The sequence below is a fragment of the Xiphophorus hellerii genome, chromosome 13 (genome assembly GCF_003331165.1).
Source record: "Xiphophorus hellerii strain 12219 chromosome 13, Xiphophorus_hellerii-4.1, whole genome shotgun sequence".
NCBI lineage: Eukaryota > Metazoa > Chordata > Actinopteri > Cyprinodontiformes > Poeciliidae > Xiphophorus > Xiphophorus hellerii.
The window spans coordinates 10,062,933-10,086,941 of NC_045684.1; the positions used below are offsets into that span (position 1 = coordinate 10,062,933).

General features: G+C 38.0%; 1 protein-coding gene across 3 annotated transcripts in view; it reads right to left on the reverse strand.

The window, feature by feature from the left end:
* Nucleotides 1–24,009, reverse strand: part of med30 (mediator complex subunit 30) — a 47,734-nt gene that overhangs the window by 8,807 nt on the left and 14,918 nt on the right. The window contains exon 5 of one of the 3 annotated variants that reach the window (XM_032581638.1): nucleotides 18,325–18,432. The exons of the other annotated variants lie outside the window; for them this stretch is intronic. Within the exon in view, the coding sequence (XP_032437529.1) occupies nucleotides 18,340–18,432 (93 nt within the window). The 3' untranslated portion in view covers nucleotides 18,325–18,339. Of the gene's footprint in view, nucleotides 1–18,324; nucleotides 18,433–24,009 lie in introns of those variants that run through there. 3 annotated transcript variants of the gene reach the window in all.

Genomic DNA, 24,009 nt, shown 5'->3' on the forward strand with positions numbered 1-24,009 from the left:
ATCTACTGTTCCACTCAAAACTATCCTCTACAAAAACAAAAAAAAAAAAATCACAAATGCAAACCAAATATCCAAACTGGAAAAATAAAGTTCAATAAAGTCAAAGTGGTTTATAATAAACTTGACAAAAACATACAAATCAACTTGAGTTAAGGGGAAAGGTGCTTAATTTCCAGAAGAAAGCAGAAAGCCATTAAATTACTCGGGGATGTGAATGTCCTCCAGGAAAAGAAACTCCCTATTAGGAAGAAGAATTAGGACAACAAAAACTCAAGAGGTTTATATTTTTAATGGCTGTCGGCAGAAAGAAGCTGTCACACTCCAACCTTAATGATTACTCTAATTTCTGCTCAGAAAGTTGCCAAGTTGACAGCAATAAAATCTAAACTGCATTTTCTAATATTAATTTAAAGTCTTTACTTTGTATAATTTATTACACACAAAGAAAAAAACCCCAATAATAATCAAAGTATTCAAAGCTCTGCTACAAAACTCTGCAGTCCTTAATAAAAACCAAGTATTTCAGCTTTTTAGGGGTGTGACAGAGCAGTGGGAGCTGGATGAAACCCTGATGAAGACCAAAGCTGTGTGACTAATTAGGTTTAATAGGAAGCACAGCTGATCGCTTCACTCATAATATTAATCATCATCAACAGAAGGTGATCCGAAAAGTTTGATTTTACTCCTGAGATCCATCAGACAACAGAAACACGTTTAATTGACATAAAAATGGGTGAAAAAGTAGTTTTTGGTAGAGAGAGAAACACAAAGAGAGAGAGAGAGAGAGAGAGACAGACAGCAAGACAGCCTGAGAGAGAGATAGACAGTGATAGCAATAGAGGGATATAGAGACAGACAGAATGGGAGAAAGAAAGACAGACAGAGAGGAAAAGACAGAGAGAGAAATAGAGGGAAAGAGAAATAGAGGGAAAGAGACAGGCGCAGTAAGACAAAGCTAGAGAGAGACGGAGAGCTATAATTACTGTGTGTGTGTGTGTGTGTGGGGGTGGGTGTGTGTGTGTGGGTGTGGGTGTGGGTGTGCGTGTGTAGAACTTGGGGGTAAAAAACAGAAAACTTGATTCAAAGTATTAAAAGGTCAAATAAAGAAAGATACGATACATTTTTGAAACTGGACAAGAAATTAAGGATAATTTTTATCATTCTGTTCTGGTGAAGAAAAATAATATGTTCCTTAAAAACAGGGTGAAACATACGGAGAGCGCTCCGTAACACTGGCCTGTTGCAGATCTAATATCATCAAACTCCAATCATAATTACATGCAGATGCACCAAACAACCAAATCCTTCTTCATTGGTTATGACAAAAAAAAACTTTGGTCAGATTTTTACTGCTGCTCATTAAATGCATGGAAACTGAGTTCAGTAATTTTATAGGAATTATTTAATAAACTAAATATACAGTAAAATAAATGGGGGTAAAAAAGCTAGTTTTTCTCTGAGGGAACTTGTAAAAAGCACGAGTTGGGGGCGATAAGCTGCTTGCAGCTCCCTGCCCGCCTGGGGAACCCTCTGATGCTAAATTGGTCCAAGTTTACCATCTGACAGTCTCTCCACAGGGAGGCAGGCCAAGCAGCTTTAATTTGCCTGACATCAGTTTAAAAAAAAAAAAAACCTTAATTGACTTTGTAAACTTTATGGCTTTTCCTCGAGAGGAGGCTTTAAGAGGCAGATTGTTGAGTGTTTGGCGCTGGCTTTCCCAGGGGAATTAAGTCTTTAAAGGGGTTCTGAAAGCAGATAAAAGCCTTCGCTCCCAGCAGTGGCAGAAATACAATAATCATGTTGTCATCCTTGCATGCACCTACCAATGGGGTTCTTTCAATACGTCTTCGGTATTGAGGTGGAGAGCTTGCAGCGTCAGCAGACTGTTGCAGAATGGCTGCCATCGATTTGGTATCCGAGGCCAGTCGCCCTCACGCCTCCTCCTAAGCACTTGCATCCTCGCCAGGTACCGCCATTGATTGGGCTTTCCTCTAAAATTTGCTTCCCACTGATAATAAATGAGAATCTGGGAGGTAGGAGTGTGGTCGCTTTAAAACAGTGTCCACTGGCGCCCTCTTATGGCCGGTCAGGTACTGCATGTAAATGACCGTCTATTTGCCGTGACGTGAGCTAAAATTTCAACACACAGAAGTGAGAGCTGTTTTATTATTATAACTTAGCCTTTTTATGACTCAGCTTGCCTGCTTATTTAATTTAAAATTATTTAATCGGCAAATAAAAACAGTAGATAAACACAATTGATATAAATTGGTGGATTATTTTTATGTACCTCTTGCATGTTATTGTTTACGTCTGGAAATTTTGCGCATGCGCAAAATGCTGGAAGGCAAAAAGACGATTCTTTTACTTGCTATCCGTGGCCGCGCTGCCGCGTTAGAAAGACTCAGTTAAATAAATGAAACCTAGAGATGTAGGTAGGATTAATTAAGTGCGCCACAGCAAAGGGGGAAAAAATAACGCAGAAAAACCATTCCTATATCTGACTATGAAAACCAACAACAAAAAACGGTTTGACAGAAAATAAAATTTTAGCACAAAGAGGAGTATAAAAAGCTCTTAAATTACAAACTAGAATTGTGATTGATTAGCTGTTAACTGGAAGGTGAATGTAAACAGCTGATGTCTTTTGCCCGCCACTTTCCTTAGTTTTTAAACGAACTCTGGATAATATAGTGCTATAATCAGGTACGTTGTGTTGGAAAAGTATTTACACCCACAAACTTAGCATGCATTTTAATGGACTATATGTGACAGACCGACAGAAAGTAATGCAGATTGTGAATTGGATGGATGTGAGCGAAATAGACTTAAAAGTCTTATCAAGATATTTTGTAAAATGTGATAAAAACTGTGACGATAAAAACTATTACTGTTTTCTTAGGTAACTGTATTTCTGTGGCGACAAGGCACAGGAATAAACGAAAACAAAAAATGCTACTGAAAAACATTCCCATTAGTAATACATTTATTTAGGACACAATTCACAATCACTAAACTGCACAAAGTAACTCCATTTGATGATTTTTTAAATTAATTAATATTTATTGGTGCTTAGTAACAAACATTTGAGAAACTAGTAAAACTAACAATCCCAATAATGGTTTGAGGTCAAACAATAAATCAGAATTCTTATGCTAAGATGATTAACGATATGATAAAGGCTCAACTATACGCTAATACTATTAAACCTACTGCAAACCTTTAAAAAAAAATAAAAATAAGGTGTCCACTCCATAAATCTATCTTTAAAAACATACTTCTAGTTCGCTCTACTGTAAAACCTTTATGATGAAAACTGACCAAATTCAGTATTAAAATAAAAGTCTGCTTTATTGTTGGCACATTATGTATATAAAATGATTAGAATATAACTTTTGCAGTCATTTTAAAGAGGAAAAAGATATGGCTTTTTGCATGTAGTCGCTTATGTGTGTGCATATTTTGGACACAAACTTGTGTGAACAAGCCTGCATGTTAGCACTGAGATCTCGAAGCTGCCATTTGCAGGGTGATATCCTGCCGAGTCAATTTCAGACCAGGCAGGATGTCGTCCTTTCATCTCCATCAGATGTTTGTCAGGAGCTTATATCATCTAAGGTCACACGTCTCCTCTCACACTCAAAGCAAACATCAGATTTAGAGGCTTTTTAATGGGCAGCAGAGGGCTGTCAGGTTAAAAAGGACCTTTGATCTAAATGTTTTTCAAAAACCGACAACAGTTCTTCAAACGTCAAAAGCATCTCGTGGCTCAGTCGTGCGTTTAATTGGCACAATCGCTCACTCACTTTAAACCGGCTCTCCTGTGGCACGTCTCCAGTCAAGTAATATAGGTTCTAATTACCGCTATCGTCTTAAGAGTGGAGCTATCAGTGGGGGGAATAGCAAAGCATGCAGATTTGTAGAAAGATAAAAGAGAGGTAGTTCCAATGTAATGCTTCCCCTACACCGGTAGGAGATTAATGCAGAGAGGAGCAGAGAGAGGAGGCCTGTTAGCCGAGTCTCACCCTGATGGAAACTAAACTGACTCTTCACACACCAAGCAGGTTTTCATGTTCTGACGTTAAGATTCCCAGCAGCAAACGAACGGGAGGAAAAAAAAGAAAGAAAAGCAGCTTTTTGTTCACAGAGTGAAGAGAAGAATGGAGGTAAAGAGAGGATTTCAGAACAGCTTTTAGGAAACATAATCCAAGGAGAGCCAGAAATAATGAGAATATTATGAATATTAATGCTTTAACAAGTGGGTAGGTGGATGGATGGATGGATGGATGGATGGATGGATGGATGGATGGATGGATGGATGGATGGATGGATGGATGGATGGATGGATGGATGGAGAGAAGAGCGAGCAACATTTAGGCGGATGGATGGATGGATGAAGGAACTGAGTGGATATCTGTGCGGAAGAGGAACAGATGAATGAGCGGAAGGATGGACGGATGAGTGTAAAGATGGATGGATGGATGGATGGATGGATGGATGGATGGATAAGTGGCATTAAATTGTGTAATCTAAAAATGAAAATCCAATTTCTACCCAAAGCACAGATTTATTAAACCACTAAACAATCCTTATCTAAATTTCAAGAAATTTTCCAACCTTCAAATAAAAACATTTAAGTATTTTCCCACCAGAATAACGTCTGTAAAGACACAAATATCTGAGAGCACAGAGCTCTCCATCCCTCAGTTGTTTATTTTACATTAACAGTCCAATGACCAGGACAACAGCAGCTGCAATAACCAGCTGAGAACTGCCCTCAACATTAAATCCAACAAAACGCTACGAAATCTCTTACTCCCAAAAGAAAAAACAGCCACCACTGTTTTTCCAAGAGCTTTGAAGCTCTGGTGCCCCTTTGACCCCTGAAAACAATTAAAAAGCTCCTGGCATACAAAGAGCCCTAATGGGCCGCATATGTGTCTGCTAATAAGACAGAGGTTGAGGCGCCTGCTGTGCATGGCCTGCTAATGCTGGACACTGACCGGAGAGGTGGAGGATGGGAGAGAAGTGATAAAAAAGGAAGAGAGGCAGGGAGAAATCAGGAGAGGAGCAGAGCAGCAGGGGCGACGTCTGCAGGAGGGGAAGAAGAAAAGCTCAGAGTTTAAAGGTGAACACATCCTTCCAGACTCAAGAGCTCAAAGTTCTCAGATTATTTATGAAGTATAACATAAAACTTCACTAATAAAATAATCCAGCTTCAGCTCATCTGTTTTCTCAAACCTCCAGTCAGTCAGTGGCAAATGGCTGCTCTAACTGAGCCAGGTTCTGGTTCTGGTTCCTGTTAAAGGACAGTTATTCCTCTCCACTGTAGCTAGATGCATGATCAGTATGACAGATTACTGTAATTGGACGGCAGAACTCCCGTAAAGATTGGTCGATTGGACTGCAGAACTCCCGTAAAGGTTGGAGGATTGGACTGCAGAACTCCTGTAAAGGTTGGAGGATTGGACTGCAGAACTCCTGTAAAGGTTGGAGGATTGGACTGCAGAACTCCCGTAAAGGTTGGAGGATTGGACTGCAGAACTCCTGTAACGGTTGGCAGATTGGACAGCAGAACTCCTGTAAAGGTTGGAGGATTGGACTGCAGAACTCCCGTAAAGGTTGGAGGATTGGACTGCAGAACTCCTGTAAAGGTTGGAGGATTGGACTGCAGAACTCCTGTAACGGTTGGCAGATTGGACAGCAGAACTCCTGTAAAGGTTGGAGGATTGGACTGCAGAACTCCCGTAAAGGTTGGAGGATTGGACTGCAGAACTCCTGTAAAGGTTGGAGGATTGGACTGCAGAACTCCCGTAAAGGTTGGAGGATTGGACGGCAGAACTCCTGTAACAGTTGGAGGATTGGACGGCAGAACTCCCGTAAAGGTTGGAGGATTGGACGGCAGAACTCCTGTAAAGGTTGGTCGATTGGACGGCAGAACTCCTGTAACAGTTGGAGGATTGGACGGCAGAACTCCTGTAACGGTTGGAGGATTGGACGGCAGAACTCCCATAGCGGTTGGTCGATTGGACGGCAGAACTCCTGTAAAGGTTGGAGGATTGGACTGCAGAACTCCTGTAAAGGTTGGTCGATTGGACGGCAGAACTCCTGTAACGGTTGGTCGATTGGACGGCAGAACTCCTGTAAAGGTTGGAGGATTGGACGGCAGAACTCCTGTAAAGGTTGGTCGATTGGACGGCAGAACTCCTGTAACGGTTGGTCGATTGGACGGCAGAACTCCTGTAACGGTTGGAGGATTGGACGGCAGAACTCCTGTAACGGTTGGAGGATTGGACGGCAGAACTCCCATAGCGGTTGGTCGATTGGACTGCAGAACTCCTGCCTGTTTCTAGAGCAAACTCACCACCGAGGTTCATTATTCACAAACATCCAGCTCGCCCAAAGACAGACGGATGAGTGAACCGTTTGAATTTATAAACAACCTCTTACTTTTAATTTCTCCTGTTTCCTCATTTGAATAAAGGAGGACAGGCTCGGTAATTAACAAGGCATTAAAAAAAGAAAGGCAGTGTGCAATGAGAGACGAGGAGGAGGAGGATGACGAGGGTGATGAGGGCGCACGGGAGACAGCAGTAAGAGCGGGAGAGATAGTAACTAAAAGAGGGAAGAGAGGAGCTGTGGAGAATTAATAACAGGCGAGATCTCTCCAAGGCCCCCTTAATGGGCTGTGACAGGAATTTATTCACACTTAGGCTGGTATTAAATCAAACGCCAGGCGAGTGGCGGTGGCAGGCAGCGGCGCAGGGTGGGGAGGCAGGTGCAGAGGTTTCTGCCGCGCCGCCACAGACCCCCTGCAGGGCGGAAGGTTTTCACTGCAAAAACACAAAACCTTACCAACTATTTCTGGTCTAGTTTCTAGTGCAAACATCTTGAAATGAGACAAAAACTAACTTTGAAGAAACTTTTTAGCAAGAAATAGGAGCTTTTTAAAGTAAGAAATTCCTTAGTATTGATGAAAAAGTGCAAATTTCAAGTGAAATAATCTGCCAGTGGGGATTTATAGTATCGTTTATCCTGATTAATTTGTTATAAGAATTTTTGATTTATTGTTGTCAACTGAGATAACGATAAAGTTATATAAGTTCACTTCTTCCTACTCTCTTTCAAAAAGACAAGTGGTAAAATTATTTAGTTCTTGGTTATGTACGGACATGTTTTCTCTGTCCTACTGATTGGTTTCCTGTTTTTAAAAACCTGTTTAAATAAATAAATCAAATCGATATAAATTCCAGTTAAGAGTAGAAACCCTCCTAAACTCTCCGTAGTGTCGAGATTATTTTAGTGATGTATTATTTTATCAATTATTCTGACGATTAATTGGATTAAAAAATTGGCACTATCTACAGATTTTTATTAAACAATACTAGAAATACATTAAAAAGATGCAATAATAATAATTCGACTTAAATAAGAAAATAAACATTTTATTAACAATAATAACAGTATTCCTTTAGTGAATTTGAACCCTGTGAAGTTAAAAATAAGCCACTTCAAGTATTTTTGGTAAAACAGATTTACAAAGTGTTTTAAATCTTAAATGCAAAATGTGTATATATTTGGTAAAGTTTTAACTTAATTACTGCTATGAATGTTTTCCTTTTTTTCAGCAAATTACCTTTCTTGAGTCTTCAGTTGATGATTAATTACTAAATTAGTTGACGATTATTTTAATAATCTGATTAATCGTTTCAGCCTTAGTCGAAATTGTACGTCCTAATATTTTCTCCACTGCTTGTTCAATGATAGCATCAATAAATAATAAATATTAAGTGGAGATTAGTGGTACAAATCACAGTTTATTAAAATAAACTCCTAAAGAAGTTTCTTTTAATGGATGTTTTTCAAAAGCAGTATTTGTGTTTTGCTTAAAAAGCAGTAATATGTAGTTCTCATCGCCAATTTTGCCATTATCACAATAGTACCATAAAATATTGTGATAAAACTTTAAGTTCATGTTGGATTTGGTATGTATTTGGTTTGATTTGGAGTCTTTGCGGTGTTATCCGAGACCCTTGGGAAAGATGGAAAGATGGAGAGACAGAAGGAATGCAAGAGGAGGACAAACGATGAGTGATGTGCCAGTGACAAGACAGGCTGTCCCACGTCCCAGATGGAATGATTATCAAGCAGTCCAGAGAGCCTCTATGAATCATCCTTCCTCCATTCTGCAAAATGCACAGTCAGTCAGCCGGCCAGCCAATCAGTCAGTCAGGCAGGCAGAAAGGAAGCTGACAAAAAAACACAGAGCTCGGTCCAAATTGACACTCTAATGAAAAAAGAAATCCTGCAGGCTAAATTATTTGTTCGTATTCGCAGTTGTCCTTCATTATTTGGCGTGTGACCAGTCATGTTGGGCTGTAATTTTTGGTCACTTGGGTGCCACTGGATTTGTTTTCGGTGTTATTGGAGCAGAAACACAGATGATGGGTGGGACTTTGAATTTATATGCACAATCACATCCAGCGACACCAGAGGTTTGGGCTGCAGAAACAGAGTGACTGCAACACATTAGGCACCAGAGGTTTACGGCTAATGAATCCAAAATACTTGCTCACATGCCCAGATGAACTTTACCCTGTTAGTTACAGCACTAGTACTTTATTAGTCGATTAATCACAATTAATAGTTCACAATATTTATATATGTTTTGAACAGTTTGGGCTTAATTACTGCTCTGAATATGTTGCTGCTTCGGCAAATTGCCTGAATCTGTATACTGGTGTCTTGATTAACCAATTAAATTACTTGACAATTATTTCAATAATTGATTAATCACGATTAATCATTGCAACCATAATGCAAAAGCAAACTTTTGCATACATGAACCCAAATAACATACACATACAGAATACATAAAGCATAAAAAATGGAGGTAGTTACAGTGGAGACTACACACACAAGTCGATTAAAATAGATACAACCACAAAGCTTCCCTGTAAGGACTCTGTGCAGAGTGATGAAAAGTGATGCCTCGCCCTTCCATCCTTCCCAACTCCGGGCAAATTGCGTCACCATCCATCAGCCCGACTCTGACAAACAGCAATTACCCCAATCGACAGATAACGAGAGCAAGGCTATCATTCACAGCCAGGATGCCTCATAAAGCAGTCAGACATTACCATGCTGAAGTCATTTATCTGGCCCTCCTCCAGCCGCCTCTTTGCTACTACCTCTTCACCTGATGGCACTGATATTTAAGACTGAGACCTGTTCACACATCCAGCTCCAGGGGGAATCCCAGCCACCCAGAGCAACAGGAATGGGATGAAATTGAGAATGTGGGGATCAATGAGAGCCTTAAGGGGGGAAAAGGGATTTTTTGCCTGAAATGTTTACTTTTTCCACAAATTTCAGAGCTTAAGATCCAGATAACATTAAGCACAAACTCTGTACAAACCCATCTTTGTTCTGAATCAGCCACAAATCTCTTCACAGTACGATGATAACACTTCAGTTTTCGTTAAATATCTAATGTTTTCATACCCTGTCATACGGCACTACACTGTCTGATGACTTTTGTCAGCAGAGAGATCCTTTCTCTTTCCCATATAGCTTGAAACCTGTGGCCTGCTTAATAATGTGGAACATCCTTCTTAAGTAGATTTCCTTTAATTGAGTTCACCAGACAAACCAGCTCTCTGAAATTAATTATAGTGATTCAAAAAGCCCTGACACACAAAGCCATCTATAAATTTAATAGCACAACAAAAAATGTAATCTTTATGACACTTTAATCCAATTTGCATATTAATTTGGAGCACGGTGTAAAGCTGGTATTATTAAACTGAAATTCTTATTAAAAAAGATTACCATGATAAATGACACGATACAATAAATGCTAGCTTTTTTATTCTTTGGAATGGGTCCCAAGTACTCACAGATTTTAGCAATTCATAAATACCAGAGTCCCTTAGTTTCAATTATTTTTTAAGTGATGGTTTGATGCACCATACTTGATTCTTGACACCTCTCATCATGGTGTAAAAAGGTAACAAGAACGTCGTCTATTCTCCGTTTATTTCAATCAGAACAAAGCATACAAAGCCCCATCGTCAGACTCAGATTGGTATTTTCATGACAACCTGTTACTCTGCATTTCACTCCTTCCTCTGACGATACATCTGTTCATTATGTGCAGCAGCAAGTGGATCTAAATTTTGACAGAAGTCCATTTTTCCTCCCATCAAATAAAATCTACTGTCAGTATTTCTGAGGCAATATTTGAAGCTGAACCAGCCTGACATATCAGCTGGAGAGTTGGCAGCGTGCTTGGACTTATCTTTTCACTTGTGCGTCAATCTCTTCACTCTGTCAGCCGTCTGCTGCAGAACGCATCCAACTCCCCCTGCTTGCGCCGGCTGAATTTCATCAGTTTACAGTTTTTCCTTTAGGAGACGCTATCTGAAAGACGGCAAGCAAACGCTGACAATCTGCAGTCGTCTTCAGATTCATCAGTTTATACCCTCATCAATCATTTCCCTTCACTTCAAACGGGCTGATCCTCTGCTGCTGCTTTATGTGGTTTTCTTCATCTCAAATGCAACACATGGATGTTTTCTTTTGACTTCTTTCCCTCTCAGTGTTTCCTTTGTCCTTTACCCTTCACTTCACATATCAACCCCCACTGACAACATTGCTATCTGTTTGGTCATTCATCCATCTTCAAACGCTTTTCCCACATGAACAGTCCATTTCTCTCCTTTGTGCAAACAGGATGCTTTCCTTTCACGCTTCCCTTTCTCCCCCCTCAGTCGCAAATATTTTATTCTCTGCTCCATCTGGTAAGATTTCTCGGGCATTTACTCCTCTTCCTACCCTTCCTTCTCTCTCGCTCTGCCTTATTTTGTTTTACATTTTATCTCCTCGCCCTGAAACGGAGCCATCCTATCAGGCTGAAGCGACTGCAGCAGATGTAGCCAGGCCGCAAACATCTGCTTCCCATGTCCCGCCGCAGCTCTACTCTGCTGATCAGACTAACCGCTGATACTCCCTAAAGCTCGCTGTCGTCCCTGCTGTCGTGCAGCTGGCCGGCCCGGGAACAATCACAGCTGAAAATGCGGTAAACATGCCAAGCGTACAGTGAATATCTAAAAGCCGATGTCAGAGAAACCTGTTTCTAATTAGCTTAGCTTTTTTTCAGTTCAGAAAATAAAAGTTACAAGGTTTCAAAAACAAAAACTGGCCGTCTTGATTAGATAAAGGATGGTTAAGAGGAAAAAAGGTCCATCACTGTTGCAGTGGTTTAGCCAGTTTAACATGACACCGTCTTGGATAGAAAACTGCACCGCTTTTCCCTCCCCCACTTGTTGCTATCTGCTGGAAAAATGAAAAGACTGTTAGGGCTGCATCTAACAATTATTCCGACAATTCAGATAAAAAAATCTCACATTCTGCATATTTTTTCTTTAACCACTTAAGCCTTTTTACACAATATTAGAAATTTAATACAAGATGCAAATAAATTGTCCAAAAATCCTTTTTTAAAAATAAAATAAACATTTTATTGCATTTCTTTAGCTTGTGCTTATCATAAGCAGTTAGCAACTGAATCTTTTGAGCCCGTATACTCCAGTTAATTGATTACTAAAATGGACGATTATTTCAATAATCAATTCATCATGATTAATCCAAGTGATGGTTTTAGCCCTGGACTACATCCTGTGGAAATTAAAGGAAAGCCACCCATCACCTTATTAGCATACAGTTTTAAAACTCAAGCTGAGATCAAGATATCATTGAATAAAATTTATAATATTGCTAATAGACAGGATCTTCTTAGATATAAATGGTAATAAAGTAGATTTGTTGCAGTTTTTCTATGTGGTTTGGTTCAATATCTACAGAAACTCAACAGAATGAGAACAATAAAGAAACTTTTTTAATTTAAATTAGGCTGCAAACTACACGCGTTTCTTTTCCAAAAAACATGGAATATACCATTCAATAAAATGCAGTTTTTTAATAAACTAAACAAAAACAACAATTTCACTTGGACCTTTGATTTGTTGAAGATAAATACAAAATAGATAAATTAAATCTACTGTTAAATATGTAGGTTTAAATAAAAACTGCATTTTAACAGCTTTATGCAGGTGCTTTTCAGAAAACTGTTGGTTCCGCTTGTAAAAATTCAAGTTTCATTGTTCTAAAATCCAAATTGTAAATACAAGCAGTCAAACTCAAACATTTCATATCATAATTACATATTAAGCTTGATTATTTTGTGAAGGATTAAACGCCAATAGAGGAAGTTATTTCTTAGAAATGAGCAGCAGCCGACCACTTCTATAAAAATCCAAAACAGCAAAATTTATAATAATTTGCTGAATTATAACTTAAAATCTATTAAAATTACTCAAGTTTATTCTGTGATTATGCTTTAGCATCAAAAACAAGAGTGTAGATAACTGCAGTGAACACAAACACACCAGATCTGATGTTTAAAATCAATTTTAGATGTTGTAACATTCCCATCACTCTAAGTTATGAATTTGATGTTAGAATTTGTTTGAATGTCTTAATACATATAAAATTAGCTCTTATTTTACCCATTAAAAATAAAAACACACTTTGAAATGATTAATGAGTAGTTGTAACTTTAGAATATTGATCTGAACTGGACTTGCACAGAATAATTCAATGTTAGAAACTCTTTAAGCCAAATTGAATGTAATCTGTTTTAATTTATGCTGAGGAATCAGAGAAATATCAGGATATACAGAATTAAAAATTTACATAATTTTATGTGCATTTTGCACAAGAAAAAGCCCAGAAAGCTCCAGAACATCTGCTGGGATAGTCAATGAACTCAAATTAAACCTGGGATTTATTCACGGTGAAGGAAATTGTTTGTTGCAGCCCAACCTTCTTACCTCACACTGACTTCACTGTTTAGAGCAATGCCCTGCTAGCTCTCCATGTGGGATGCTGTTTACCAGAGATATAAACATTTGTCTGCCTTCATCACTTATCGGTCAGCTTTTCCATCCGTAGACGTTTGGATTGTTAATATTGCAATAATATATTCATTCTTGGTCAAATGCCTGTATAATCGTCTTTCAGCGCGTCACATAAACAAAGCAGTCCCACTGAAGCTAAGTGTTCAATTAGCAGATACCGAGCTTGGCTCGCACACTTCAAACAAAACCACAAAACGACAAAACAAAGCTGCAGCTGTCCAGTTTAATTACAATAAAATATTATACTTTTCTTTTAAATGGCGTAGAAAATTATGCTGTTTGAAAGCAGATTCTGATTGCTGCATTTCATTCGGCTTTTATTGCTTTATTTCTCTTTGCTGCTTTATTTTAACATTTGCATTTACTGGAACCCCAGAAGATAGATTAACCTGAAATAAATGTTTGGTTTTTTTCTTGTTTTTTATAAGTCATGTTGTTGTGTATCATCTCTTTGTGGACCACAAGTCTGTTCAATAAAGCAATCATCATCATCATTAAATGGCTATAATATGAATCTTTTACCTTTTTGTTATTAATCTGCACAAATGGACAATTTTTCAGTAGCTTTTCTTGTAGGCTTAGTGGCATGTTTTATTGCCTTTCCCATTTTGAAGAACAGGTAAGATAAAACAGACCTGACTGTCACATCATGGATATAGATCAGGAACAACAACATTGGTAAAAAATGAGCTTTCTTTGTAGTTTCATGAACTGAAAAGTTGATGGGTTGACCGTGACATCTGCCGCGCTCCTCCTGAGCGTCGCGCTAAAACTGCGGATTAAACAGCTAAATCTAGTCAAAACATTTGCAGAAAGTGTAGAAATGAAGCAAACATTGTTGATAGGGACAATGCACACAAACTCAGAACATAATAAGTCTGTAGCTGATGTGTTGCACAAATGTGTTGCATAATCAAATTAAGTTTTAGCAAGCATGTGGATTAAATATATAAACCAGAACTGCACTAGTTGTTTTCTTTGAGAATTTCTACAGCTTTTCTTTCCCAGTGAAAAACATATTTTTAAATGTATTTTCTCACTCTGGTAAATGCAGTGCTGCCTGATTGATTCTGTATCTCAGCACGCTGTAATTATGAGTTACCATAGCAACTAGTTGTTTACATGCAGGATCAGTTGCTGGAGCCTTACCAAGCTTAACTAAAGCCTAGAATAATTTCCCAAATGAGTTCAGAAGGAGATTTTGTGGAAGCAAATCGTGAACAGAGTTCAGAAGAATTTGACTTTTTTATTTCATTCTAATAGGAAATATGATAAAAAAAAAAAAAATTAAAAAAAATAGTTTGAAGCTCTAACAAGGAATATGAGGAATGTAGAAGGATCTGTTGGACCATGACAGCAGTAGAGGGGAATATTGCAGATTATTTCATTGCCTCCACCGGGCCTCTGGCAAGATGTGCAGACAGATTCTGCAAACTCTTCATCATCTTCCTCAGTTTCACTGCAACAGCAGCAAACACAGAAGACCTTTCCTCTCCAATATCCTCATACACAGCACAAAAAAGTACTGAACAAGTCAATGGTTTTCTAAAATGTATTTCTAACAGGGCAACAGATAAAGTAATCGCATGAAAGATTAAACGAGCTCAATAATTTCCATTTGAACTGGATGATAAAAGTCATCAGTTTGGTGTTTTGGTCTCAATTAGCCCTTTTCTTGAAGGACGATTCTGTCTAGAGACTTCATAATTAATTTTATTTGTCGTTTTTGATGTTTTGTTTGTTTATTTTGGATTTTTAAATGTCTTCCAGTTCCAGTGTTAAATGTTGATTGGGATTTAAAATTTATTGGTCTATGAGAACGTGTTCTTGCATTACTTTTCCATTACTAATATATTGCTTTAAAATGGTCTCCAAACAACAATATTATCGTTTATCTCAATAACTTTTGGGACAATTTATCGTCCAGCAAGATTGTAAAGGCAACAATAAAGTAATAAATTATGTTTCATGTATTAAACACATTTAAAGACATTACTTAGTAGGAAGCAAGTAACACTTCAAGAAGTCTTCTGTGCATCGTCTCTACCTGGTGCTTTAAAGCTTAACTGCACAATAAAAGGCAGGATGCGTGACAAATGAAACATTCAAGTCAAATAAATGACTCCCTTCCTCAGCTGCCACTGCAGCGTATAGATTTTGTTAAAGGAGTTATATTTGGTACATTTACCTCGTTGCTCCAGTAAACAAGAGTTTGTTACACGAAGAAACAGCAACATAATGATTTTTACCAGAGCATGCTGCTCGTCTCTCTCTGTCTGGCTCATATTTGTGGACACGTGTTTGTACAGCCGAGTGGCACTCAAGCTGTTGTTCTTAATAAACCACATTGTTTAGCTAGAAAGACTCTCACCAAGAGAGGAAATAGATTGGCCTTATAATTTATTCTCTTTCATAAGAGATGCAGAGATTCATTAAAGTTTCAAAAGGCTGCTACACAGGTTTTATTCCCTGCTTTAGCCGCTGATATTTCCTCCATTTGATTCTGTTGACGAAGCTTTGGTTTTAAATATGCACGTCTCTAAACACTACCAAAAACATAAAATATTCAAATTAATAAATGGAGGAAGGCAGCAATTCAAGAAAGAGGAAGACTTATTTCAGTTTAAACTACATGTAGCTGCAGCTATCTAATACGTTAGTATTATTCTTCTGAATAAACCATGGATTATTTTATTTGTATAAAATCCTAAAATTTAAATGACTATAGTTTCATTTCACCTAGACTGCACATCATCTGGAAATGTTAAATCTCAAAAACTGACATTAAATCCACTCACTGATGGCAATCAAAGTTTTTGAGTATTTGACTGAAAATCATCTTATTCTGGTCACAGACTTGGTTTTTTGATGCATCTCTACACCATTGTTCTGAGATTTTCTGTTTTGTGAGACAGCCCAAAAGGTTTTGGCCTTTTCTTTGATGTATTTTTAATCATCATCTTCTGATTCTCCATCACACATTTTAAGTTACTTGCAAAAACTGACCTTGTGAAGCAACGTCCACTTAGCTGCACATTATCAGGTGGATTAAATGGAATCACCTTCAACTGTGTGTTACTGGATAAAGGTTTAAAATAAAGCTGGAATCTTCTGGAAAGCAGATTTCAAATGTTCAACGGCAAAGAATTCATTTAAAGGTGACATATTATGCGTCCTTGATATGGCATTGGGCTATGCAAAACATGCCTGTTAAATCTTTTGCACAAACTCATTCAAGAAAAATTCAATTTTAGCCTGTTCTGTTCTGCTTATTTTGAGATCCGTTCAGAATGAACGCCCACAACTCAACGTTTACACTCGCACATAAAAATGGCTTGAAACAGATGAGCAATTACACAGCCATACATCTTTGAAAAGCATCAGTAGAGCCTCATGCACAACCAACAAGAATGCAGCAATTGGTTTCTGAATGACAAGTCAACAACAAAACACGTCTCTTGCAGTAGCCATTGCACTGCGCATACAGCAGTAAAACCAGCTGACCAAACATGCTTGAGCTCCGCTCTGGTTGCTAGGTAACAGGGCTGGGCTCGGGTGTGGTGGTAGGTAACGGGGCAGTGCCCGCTGATTTGTGATATTTCATTCCGGACGTTTTTGAAATGGGCTCAACAAACATTAACTTCTTGCCAAGACAACGCTGAGCTGTTTTTAGAAGCATTTGAGACCCAAATGGAATCACAAATCATCCAAAATGTACATTTTACACAACAGATCCACCTTAAAACAATCCTGAATAAAGACTAAATAGAAGGAAAGGGCTGAATCAGGAGAGGTTTAAAATATTGTTGATTCAGTGTTTGATTCATTACTTTGAGAGAATAAAAAGTATATTATCCACTTAATGTGCTAAACAGCGTTCAAAAGCACTTTAAGGGTTCAGAGGTAAAGAATGGGAGGTGCTTCAGTTCTTTTTATTCATCTTTCAATGCTTCATCACTTGACAAGAATCAATTTGCATACTAATGCTTTGCATAGGGCAGGTTCACATCAGTACCAAGTTATCACTTAAGCTACAAAACAATAGCCTCAAATACCAACGGTGGTCAAAGCAACATCTGCTTTATGTTCGCTGAAGGATCTGTGTCAGTATTTGCTGAAGCACTGACATTATTAAAGCATGCATTGGCTTGTTTATTTACTTAAGCAGCGTCCCGGTGCTCTCTCTGTGGGTGTGGACGGCTTTGTGGGGAACGCTGCTGTTTCTTTTGGACTGGGCTGCATGCAGTGGAGTTTGCAGGGTTCGCTCGCTGTGATGTTACTGTAGTGTTAACATTTAAAAGCAGCCCGGGGAGCTGTGCTGAGCTCTCAAAATAACCACTTCTTGCCTCTGCTGCTGACATTTCTGACCATTATCATTGCAGCAAACAGATGGTTTGGCGCACTGGTACGAACAGACCAACAGTTTCAGCTCGTGCACATTTAAAAAGCACGCGCAGAAAGAAAATCTAAAGAGAAAGTCTCCTTTTTCTTACCTTTCACACACTTAAGGCTGTTTTCAATAAAGATTAGAAATACCGTAAAGTCCTACTAAATGCACAATGAGTTTAAGCGAGTCTCTACCTTGTTTTACAATTTATAACTGTTAAACTTTGATGATACTAGCAGGCGTTGTGTGTGGCTGCAGGCTGTTTACCTCACCTGTATTTATGCAGGATCTGGGTTTCACTGACCCAAAGCTGATATTTGCACACAGTGATTTAATGTCGCAGTGTACGGTGTTTATTGTTTCAGTGCATGGAGTTTGCATGTTCTCCCTGTGCATGCGTGGGTTCTCTCCGGGTACTCCAGCTTCCTCTCACAGTCCAAAAACATGACTGTCAGGTTAATTGGTCTCTCTAAATTCTCCCTAGGTGTGAGTGTGTGTGTGCTTGGTTGTTTGTCCTGTCTGTCTCTGTGTTGCCCTGCGACAGACTGGCAACCTGTCGAGGGTGAACCCCGCCTTTTGCCTGGAACGTTAGCTGGAGATAGGCACCAGCAACCCTCCCGACCCAGATGGACGGATGGATGGACGGATGATTTAATGTCATCTTGATGTAGACGCTTCCCATAGAGAGATTAAACCTAATCCAGGGCTGAAAATAGTCAGATGACAAATGCCAACAAATCAAAGTGAAGTAGTTTGTGTCACGCTCCGGAGGCAACAACAGCATTTTTTCTTATAATCAAGTAATCATTCAATTCCTAATTTATTACTTTTTAATTCCCGTCTCTCCTTCCCACACATTCAAAAAGTTCACACTTTCTGATCAAGACTTTCTGAACACATTACAGATTCTTTTACTCTGCAGCGTTGTTACAACACAAACAGAAATTCACCAGTTAATTAATTTCCAACCCTTCAGATTGACCTTGTGCAGCTGTGGTGAAGCAACACAGAGTGCAGGATGAAGGTCCATGCAAATGAGACGGCGCAAAACTCGATACTGGTCCGCTTTTTCCAGTAACATTGCAAGGAAAAGAAAAAAAACCAACAACACAAAAATACATGTATGTTAATAAAATACTTCAAAGAAAAACAATGTAATAAATGGTAATGTATGATACAAGTTTTGCCCAAGAAAACTTGCAAAACCTGGTGGGCGACTTAGCAACCATGTTTTTGTATTAAAAAATATCACTTTGACAGGAAATGTGAAAATATGACTTGGTAATAATATGTTACTGGAAGACATTGTTGACAAGACTTCAACACACAATTATAGACCCTTAACAAACAAAAAAAATAGATTAAATTAAAGCCAACATACATTTTTTGCAAGATAAATCCCAAAGACGTAATGATTTATCTTGCAAGGCTTAGATCCCTCTACATTGTAACACAGAATATAAATCTAGAATTTTAATGTCTATCAAGAATTTCCATGTTGTTAAATCTGATTTTATGGTTTCAGTTTTTAAATTGTTTTAATTTAATTGTTTTAAATTGTTTTACTTTATGAAATTGCAAAAAAAACAAATGCAACTAAAAGTCCACGCTTCATACTGAAGTTTGGTTTCTTTATTCCACTATAGAACCACAAAACAGTGAAAACTATAATAAAACATATACTGTATCTTTAAGCATGAAGTTTCATAAACGCCATATAATACTGTGTTCTTTTTTCTTTCATAGTATTACAGCATACAAAGTTTAACAATCTTACTTTTTCAACCAGTTGCATATTTAAGATGGAGCCTCCGGTCACTGTTATGTATTAAAAACATTTTTTAACTCAAACCTACAAAAATGATAAGAAACATGTTACAGACAGCTTAAAGTAGTAACCATGTTTCGACCACAGATGATCAGCGACTTGCCAACTTCTAGGTAACCATGGCAATAATAATCATTACAACAAGCTTCGTAGTGTTAAAGCTAAAATCTGATGCTACGAGTTTAATCTTTTTGTTTGAGCTCAGTTTAATCACCTGTACATCTCAGCAAATTACGATGATCACTAAATCTATATTGAAACGCGGTCAGTTGTGATGGTGTTATTAGAGGGGCCCCCCCAAGTCAAATTCTGCTCAAGGCCCCATAAAACACTGGACCGGCCCTGCATGGTGAAATCAGCTGCACTGATCAGTTAACTTCAAAAAGACAAAAAAAAAAGTTGTTTAGCCTTTTTATTTCGGTGTATGAAAATATTTGGTTTCAACTGCTTTCCATCAAATGTTTGATTGAACTTTATTACAAAACTGTGCAGTTTGAATATCAAGCACTTTCAAGGACTTTACAAATCTTAAAAACAACTAATGTCGATTTTAAAGGACTTAAAGTATCTGTACGAACCCTGGAAACATAAAATGATCCCCTGAAAGAACAAAAGAACAAGCCTGTTCATGATATATAATAAACACAAAATGTTTTTATTCAGTTAGCATTGAGGCTCTTTCTTTCCCAGAGAAACTCTATTGAGCAAAATCCACCATCAATGTAAATTATTGCTTTGAAACTACAAAGCGCTATGAACTGCTTCACAAAAGAGGTTTTATACAGAACGTTGTATTCATTTTTACACTCAGTAAAGCACTTTTTACTTCTCAATGGCAGCACAAGCTTGGAGGTCTGCCTTATTGAATAAATGTTACATTAAATAGCTTGTTCTACCTTGAAAACCAGTGGAACCAAAACTACAACATTTTTAGAGATAGCTAAAGGCTACAAGCAATAATATAGAGGATCCAATAAGCTTTTTTCCCTGAATGACTTCTTCTCTTTGGCTTTCCAGTTTGTAATTTTAGTTTTTAAGGGTTTGATATGTGGAGCTGCTGTTTTATAACCCACACAAGAGTTTTGTCCTGATCAGAGAAACCAGAAAACTTCTTAAAATGAGTAGAAACAGCTGCTTCTAATATTGTGTCTAAAATTACAGAATAAGTCGCCACTCAGGGATGGAAAGATAGAAGATTATTAGAAGAACTAATCACTGTTTTATTGTCAGTAGATCTTCATAATTCAATATTAGATTAATGAAATTTTCAGTGAAAGGAAACTATAAAACTGCAGGGAGTGAATTTGTTGGAAGAGTTTAAATGGTCATAAAATATCTCCTTGCAGCATGAAAAGCCAGCCACTTTAAAAGGCAAAAACAGATTAAATTAAATTAATTGCAACTGGAGTGGGACTTTAATTTCACCAACAAGAGCAAATTACAAACACTGTTCCAATAAAATGGAAAACAGCCGAAAATTTAAAAGCAGAATCTCTCTCAAATAAAGCAGAAATCTTTCTGAATCTATCAATAAACAAGGATAAGTGATTCTAGCATAAGACGTTGTCCACCTCTGCTTTACAATGTGTAAAAATCTCATCAAATTCCCATGGCCTTTGAAAGCAGCGTGGCAAATGTGTTGTTGAGTCTGCAGCCTTTGATTTAAAGTGTTGCCCTTGAGCGTTGCCGTCCTTATCAAATCACATGTAAACGACCCCGGCCTGCTACAAAGCAACTCCACACAACAGAGAAACGCCACCGGCACGTCGTTTACCCACCTCTACCAGAAGCATGCATTTAGAGATCGCGCTGCATATTAAGGTTTATGATGCGAGATGCGTCTCTCAGCCTAATGCATGTTTTAAGATTGCCTGACGTGTTGTTTTTTTTTCCTTTCTGCTATATAGAAGTTATACTAAAAAATAAAATCCACACCATCTGCCTCTGGCTGAAGATCTGAGGTTTGAATAAAGATCGAAGTGTTCAGGTTTAGTCACGGTTTGACACATTTATGTCTGACTAAGGGTGACTTAATAAAAACACCACCATATTGACCAGTTCAGATCTGACATACTGCATGTAGAGATGGTGGAACTAAAATAACAGAGTCTCCTTCACTCTTCTATGTGGCATCTAAAAATGTTTTAACCAATTATTTTACTACAGGAGGACAATATATGAACAATACAGCCCAGAAGTTTTAACCACTCCTAATCCCTTTATATTTTACTACTAAACAAATTCGCAAATCAAATTTGTTTCATTACATAAAACCTTTAAAGCCACAGCAGACAAATTTTTAATTTTTTTTTTACCCCTCCAGGGGGTCTTTTTGTGGGCTCTAGTGTCCCTTATATGACAGTAGGCTGACAGGAAACTGGGAAGGAGAGGGGGGAAGACATGCGGCAAATATTGTCGGGTCCGGAGTCAAACCCGCGACGGCCGCGTCGAGGACTCAAGGCCTCCAAATATGGGTCGCGCTAACCCCTACGCCACCACAGCAGACAAATTTGACCTGAATTAGATTTTCCCGCCCATATTCGAATCGCCCAATGCGTAGTTCTCATGTGACATCACACTGAACTTTGTAACTGACAGGCCTCTTGGCAGGCAGTTGCTATGGAGTTGCTATGACAACGATTAAAAAAAACTCCCCACAAGCTTAGAACTAACTCTCCCTTCGTTCCTGTAACTTATAATCAGCATAAATACATTACAACTATTACTGAAGCACAATTTGAGTACCCTACTCGCCTGTGTGTAACACTAAAATAAATATCAGTGATATTTACTGTAGTATTTACTGATGAACTAGCTGAATTACCTTTTCACTGCTAGCTAAGACAAACATGTAGCCTCAAACAGTTCTTGGCTAAAGACCTTTGGTCCCGTTTCTTAGACATGTCTTACAGACATTGTTTGTTTTCTGGGTATAGATTTACATACTGTTTGTTCTGTACCAGTGAAGTTTCTCTCTTCTTTTAGGACCGGACTGCACAATGCGTCATCATTATTTCTAAAAAAAAATGTAAAATGCTTGACTTTCTTAAATGATTCTGTGAAGAAATTCTCTTTGGGAGTAAAATATAAAGGGATTAGGCATTTTACAACATAAAAAGCTACAAGTTACTACTTGTACTTACTCTGCCACTCTCCAGTACCTGATTATTTAGAGTTTGTACGTACTTTACAAATCCGTGTAAACATTGATTGGAAGCGTTCATGTATTTCAGGCCATGAAGCTCCTACATGGTGTAAACGCTCTTCCTGTTCACTAGGTGGTTATTAACTATATTGTAATTTGAGATTGGAGGCAGCTTATCCACATCGCTTGACATATTTTCTTTATCAGGTCGATCCTGACAGCAGCCATTTTGTTCATGCATCTTTCTCTCGCACATTGGTCAAGAGTGTCCACATATTTTCTTTTTGTTGGTCTCAAAGCCATGGATCCACTTCGTGTTGCACTTGTCTACTAAGATGGCACGGATAATTTCCGGTTCAGACTTGTGGGAACTACCTATTCCGATCTTTTCACCCTCCAAAAAAATCCCATCTGTGCAGCTTTCATATGTGGTAGTGAAATCGGATACAAATCAGATTATTTAACCCATGTGCAGTCTGACCGGTCATGTCACTGTTTATACAACTTTTACATCATAACTCTGCACCTAGTCATGTAACTAGTTACTACAAACTTCTGACATAAAGATCCTGGATTTTTATGAACTCAAATAGAAGACAGGTTTCAAGTCTCCTTTAGTCTTAGTGTAAAAATGTTTTTAATGTATTTCACAAATCTCTTTATATTTTACTCCCAGAAAGAATTTCTTCACTGATTCATTTTAAGAAGCCAAGAGTTTTCAATCTTTTTAAAATAATGATGATTCTAGCAGGGGGTTTTTTAATGCAGTGCAGTCCGAAAAGAAGAGGAAAAACTGCTACAGAACAAAAGAAGCACTATGTGTGCTAAAAATCTACATACAGAAAACAAAGTTTATAAGACATGTCTAAGAAATGGCACCTGACGCCAGGTCTTTAGCCAAGAACCATAATACTGTTTTCCCTCTGTCAAACCATGTTGTCTTTGTTATTTTTAATAGATTCAACTAAAGAAATGAGAACAATTGGGTCGTTGTCACAGGCTGCTAGTAACCAAGAGACTAAATATCCAATTTAAAATTGGTTCTTTGCCAAGTTGTCTGTTATTTCAAGACAACCTTGAGTTTAAAGGCCTTTTCATTCCAGAATCAGTCACAGATTGATGTGAAGTGGCTTATTCCTTTAAAAATTCACATAATGCAGCATAAAAAAGTAAAGAGGCAGGCAATTTTCAAGAAGACGTTCAGGAAACCTTAAGAACTGTTGAGCAAGAATCCCACAAGAAGGAACATGTCTCAATTTATTTTTACTAAAATTAAAGCCCACAGATGACTACTAGGATGAATCTAAATTGTCTTTCCATAATTAATTAATGTAAATTAATGCAGAAAAAGTTAATTATAGAGGTTCAAGACAGCCAATGTTAAGAAATAAAATCCATTCCCACAATACCTCAGTCATTAATTAAAACGCCTACAGAACCAGACTAATATTTAGGGGCAGCTCAAAGGTCGCCGCACTAATCAATAAATCCGTGAATTCAGTTAAACTCAAAAGAACAGAATAATATTTTCTCCGTTTACAAGACCTCTCTTCTTTTGACTCTTTCATTAACTTGCAAGAGCCCATGTCAGTCATTATAACATCTTCATCTGCGCTAAGATTCACCGTGTTTGTCTGCATCGTTCGACTCCCATGACATTTCAGCGCCG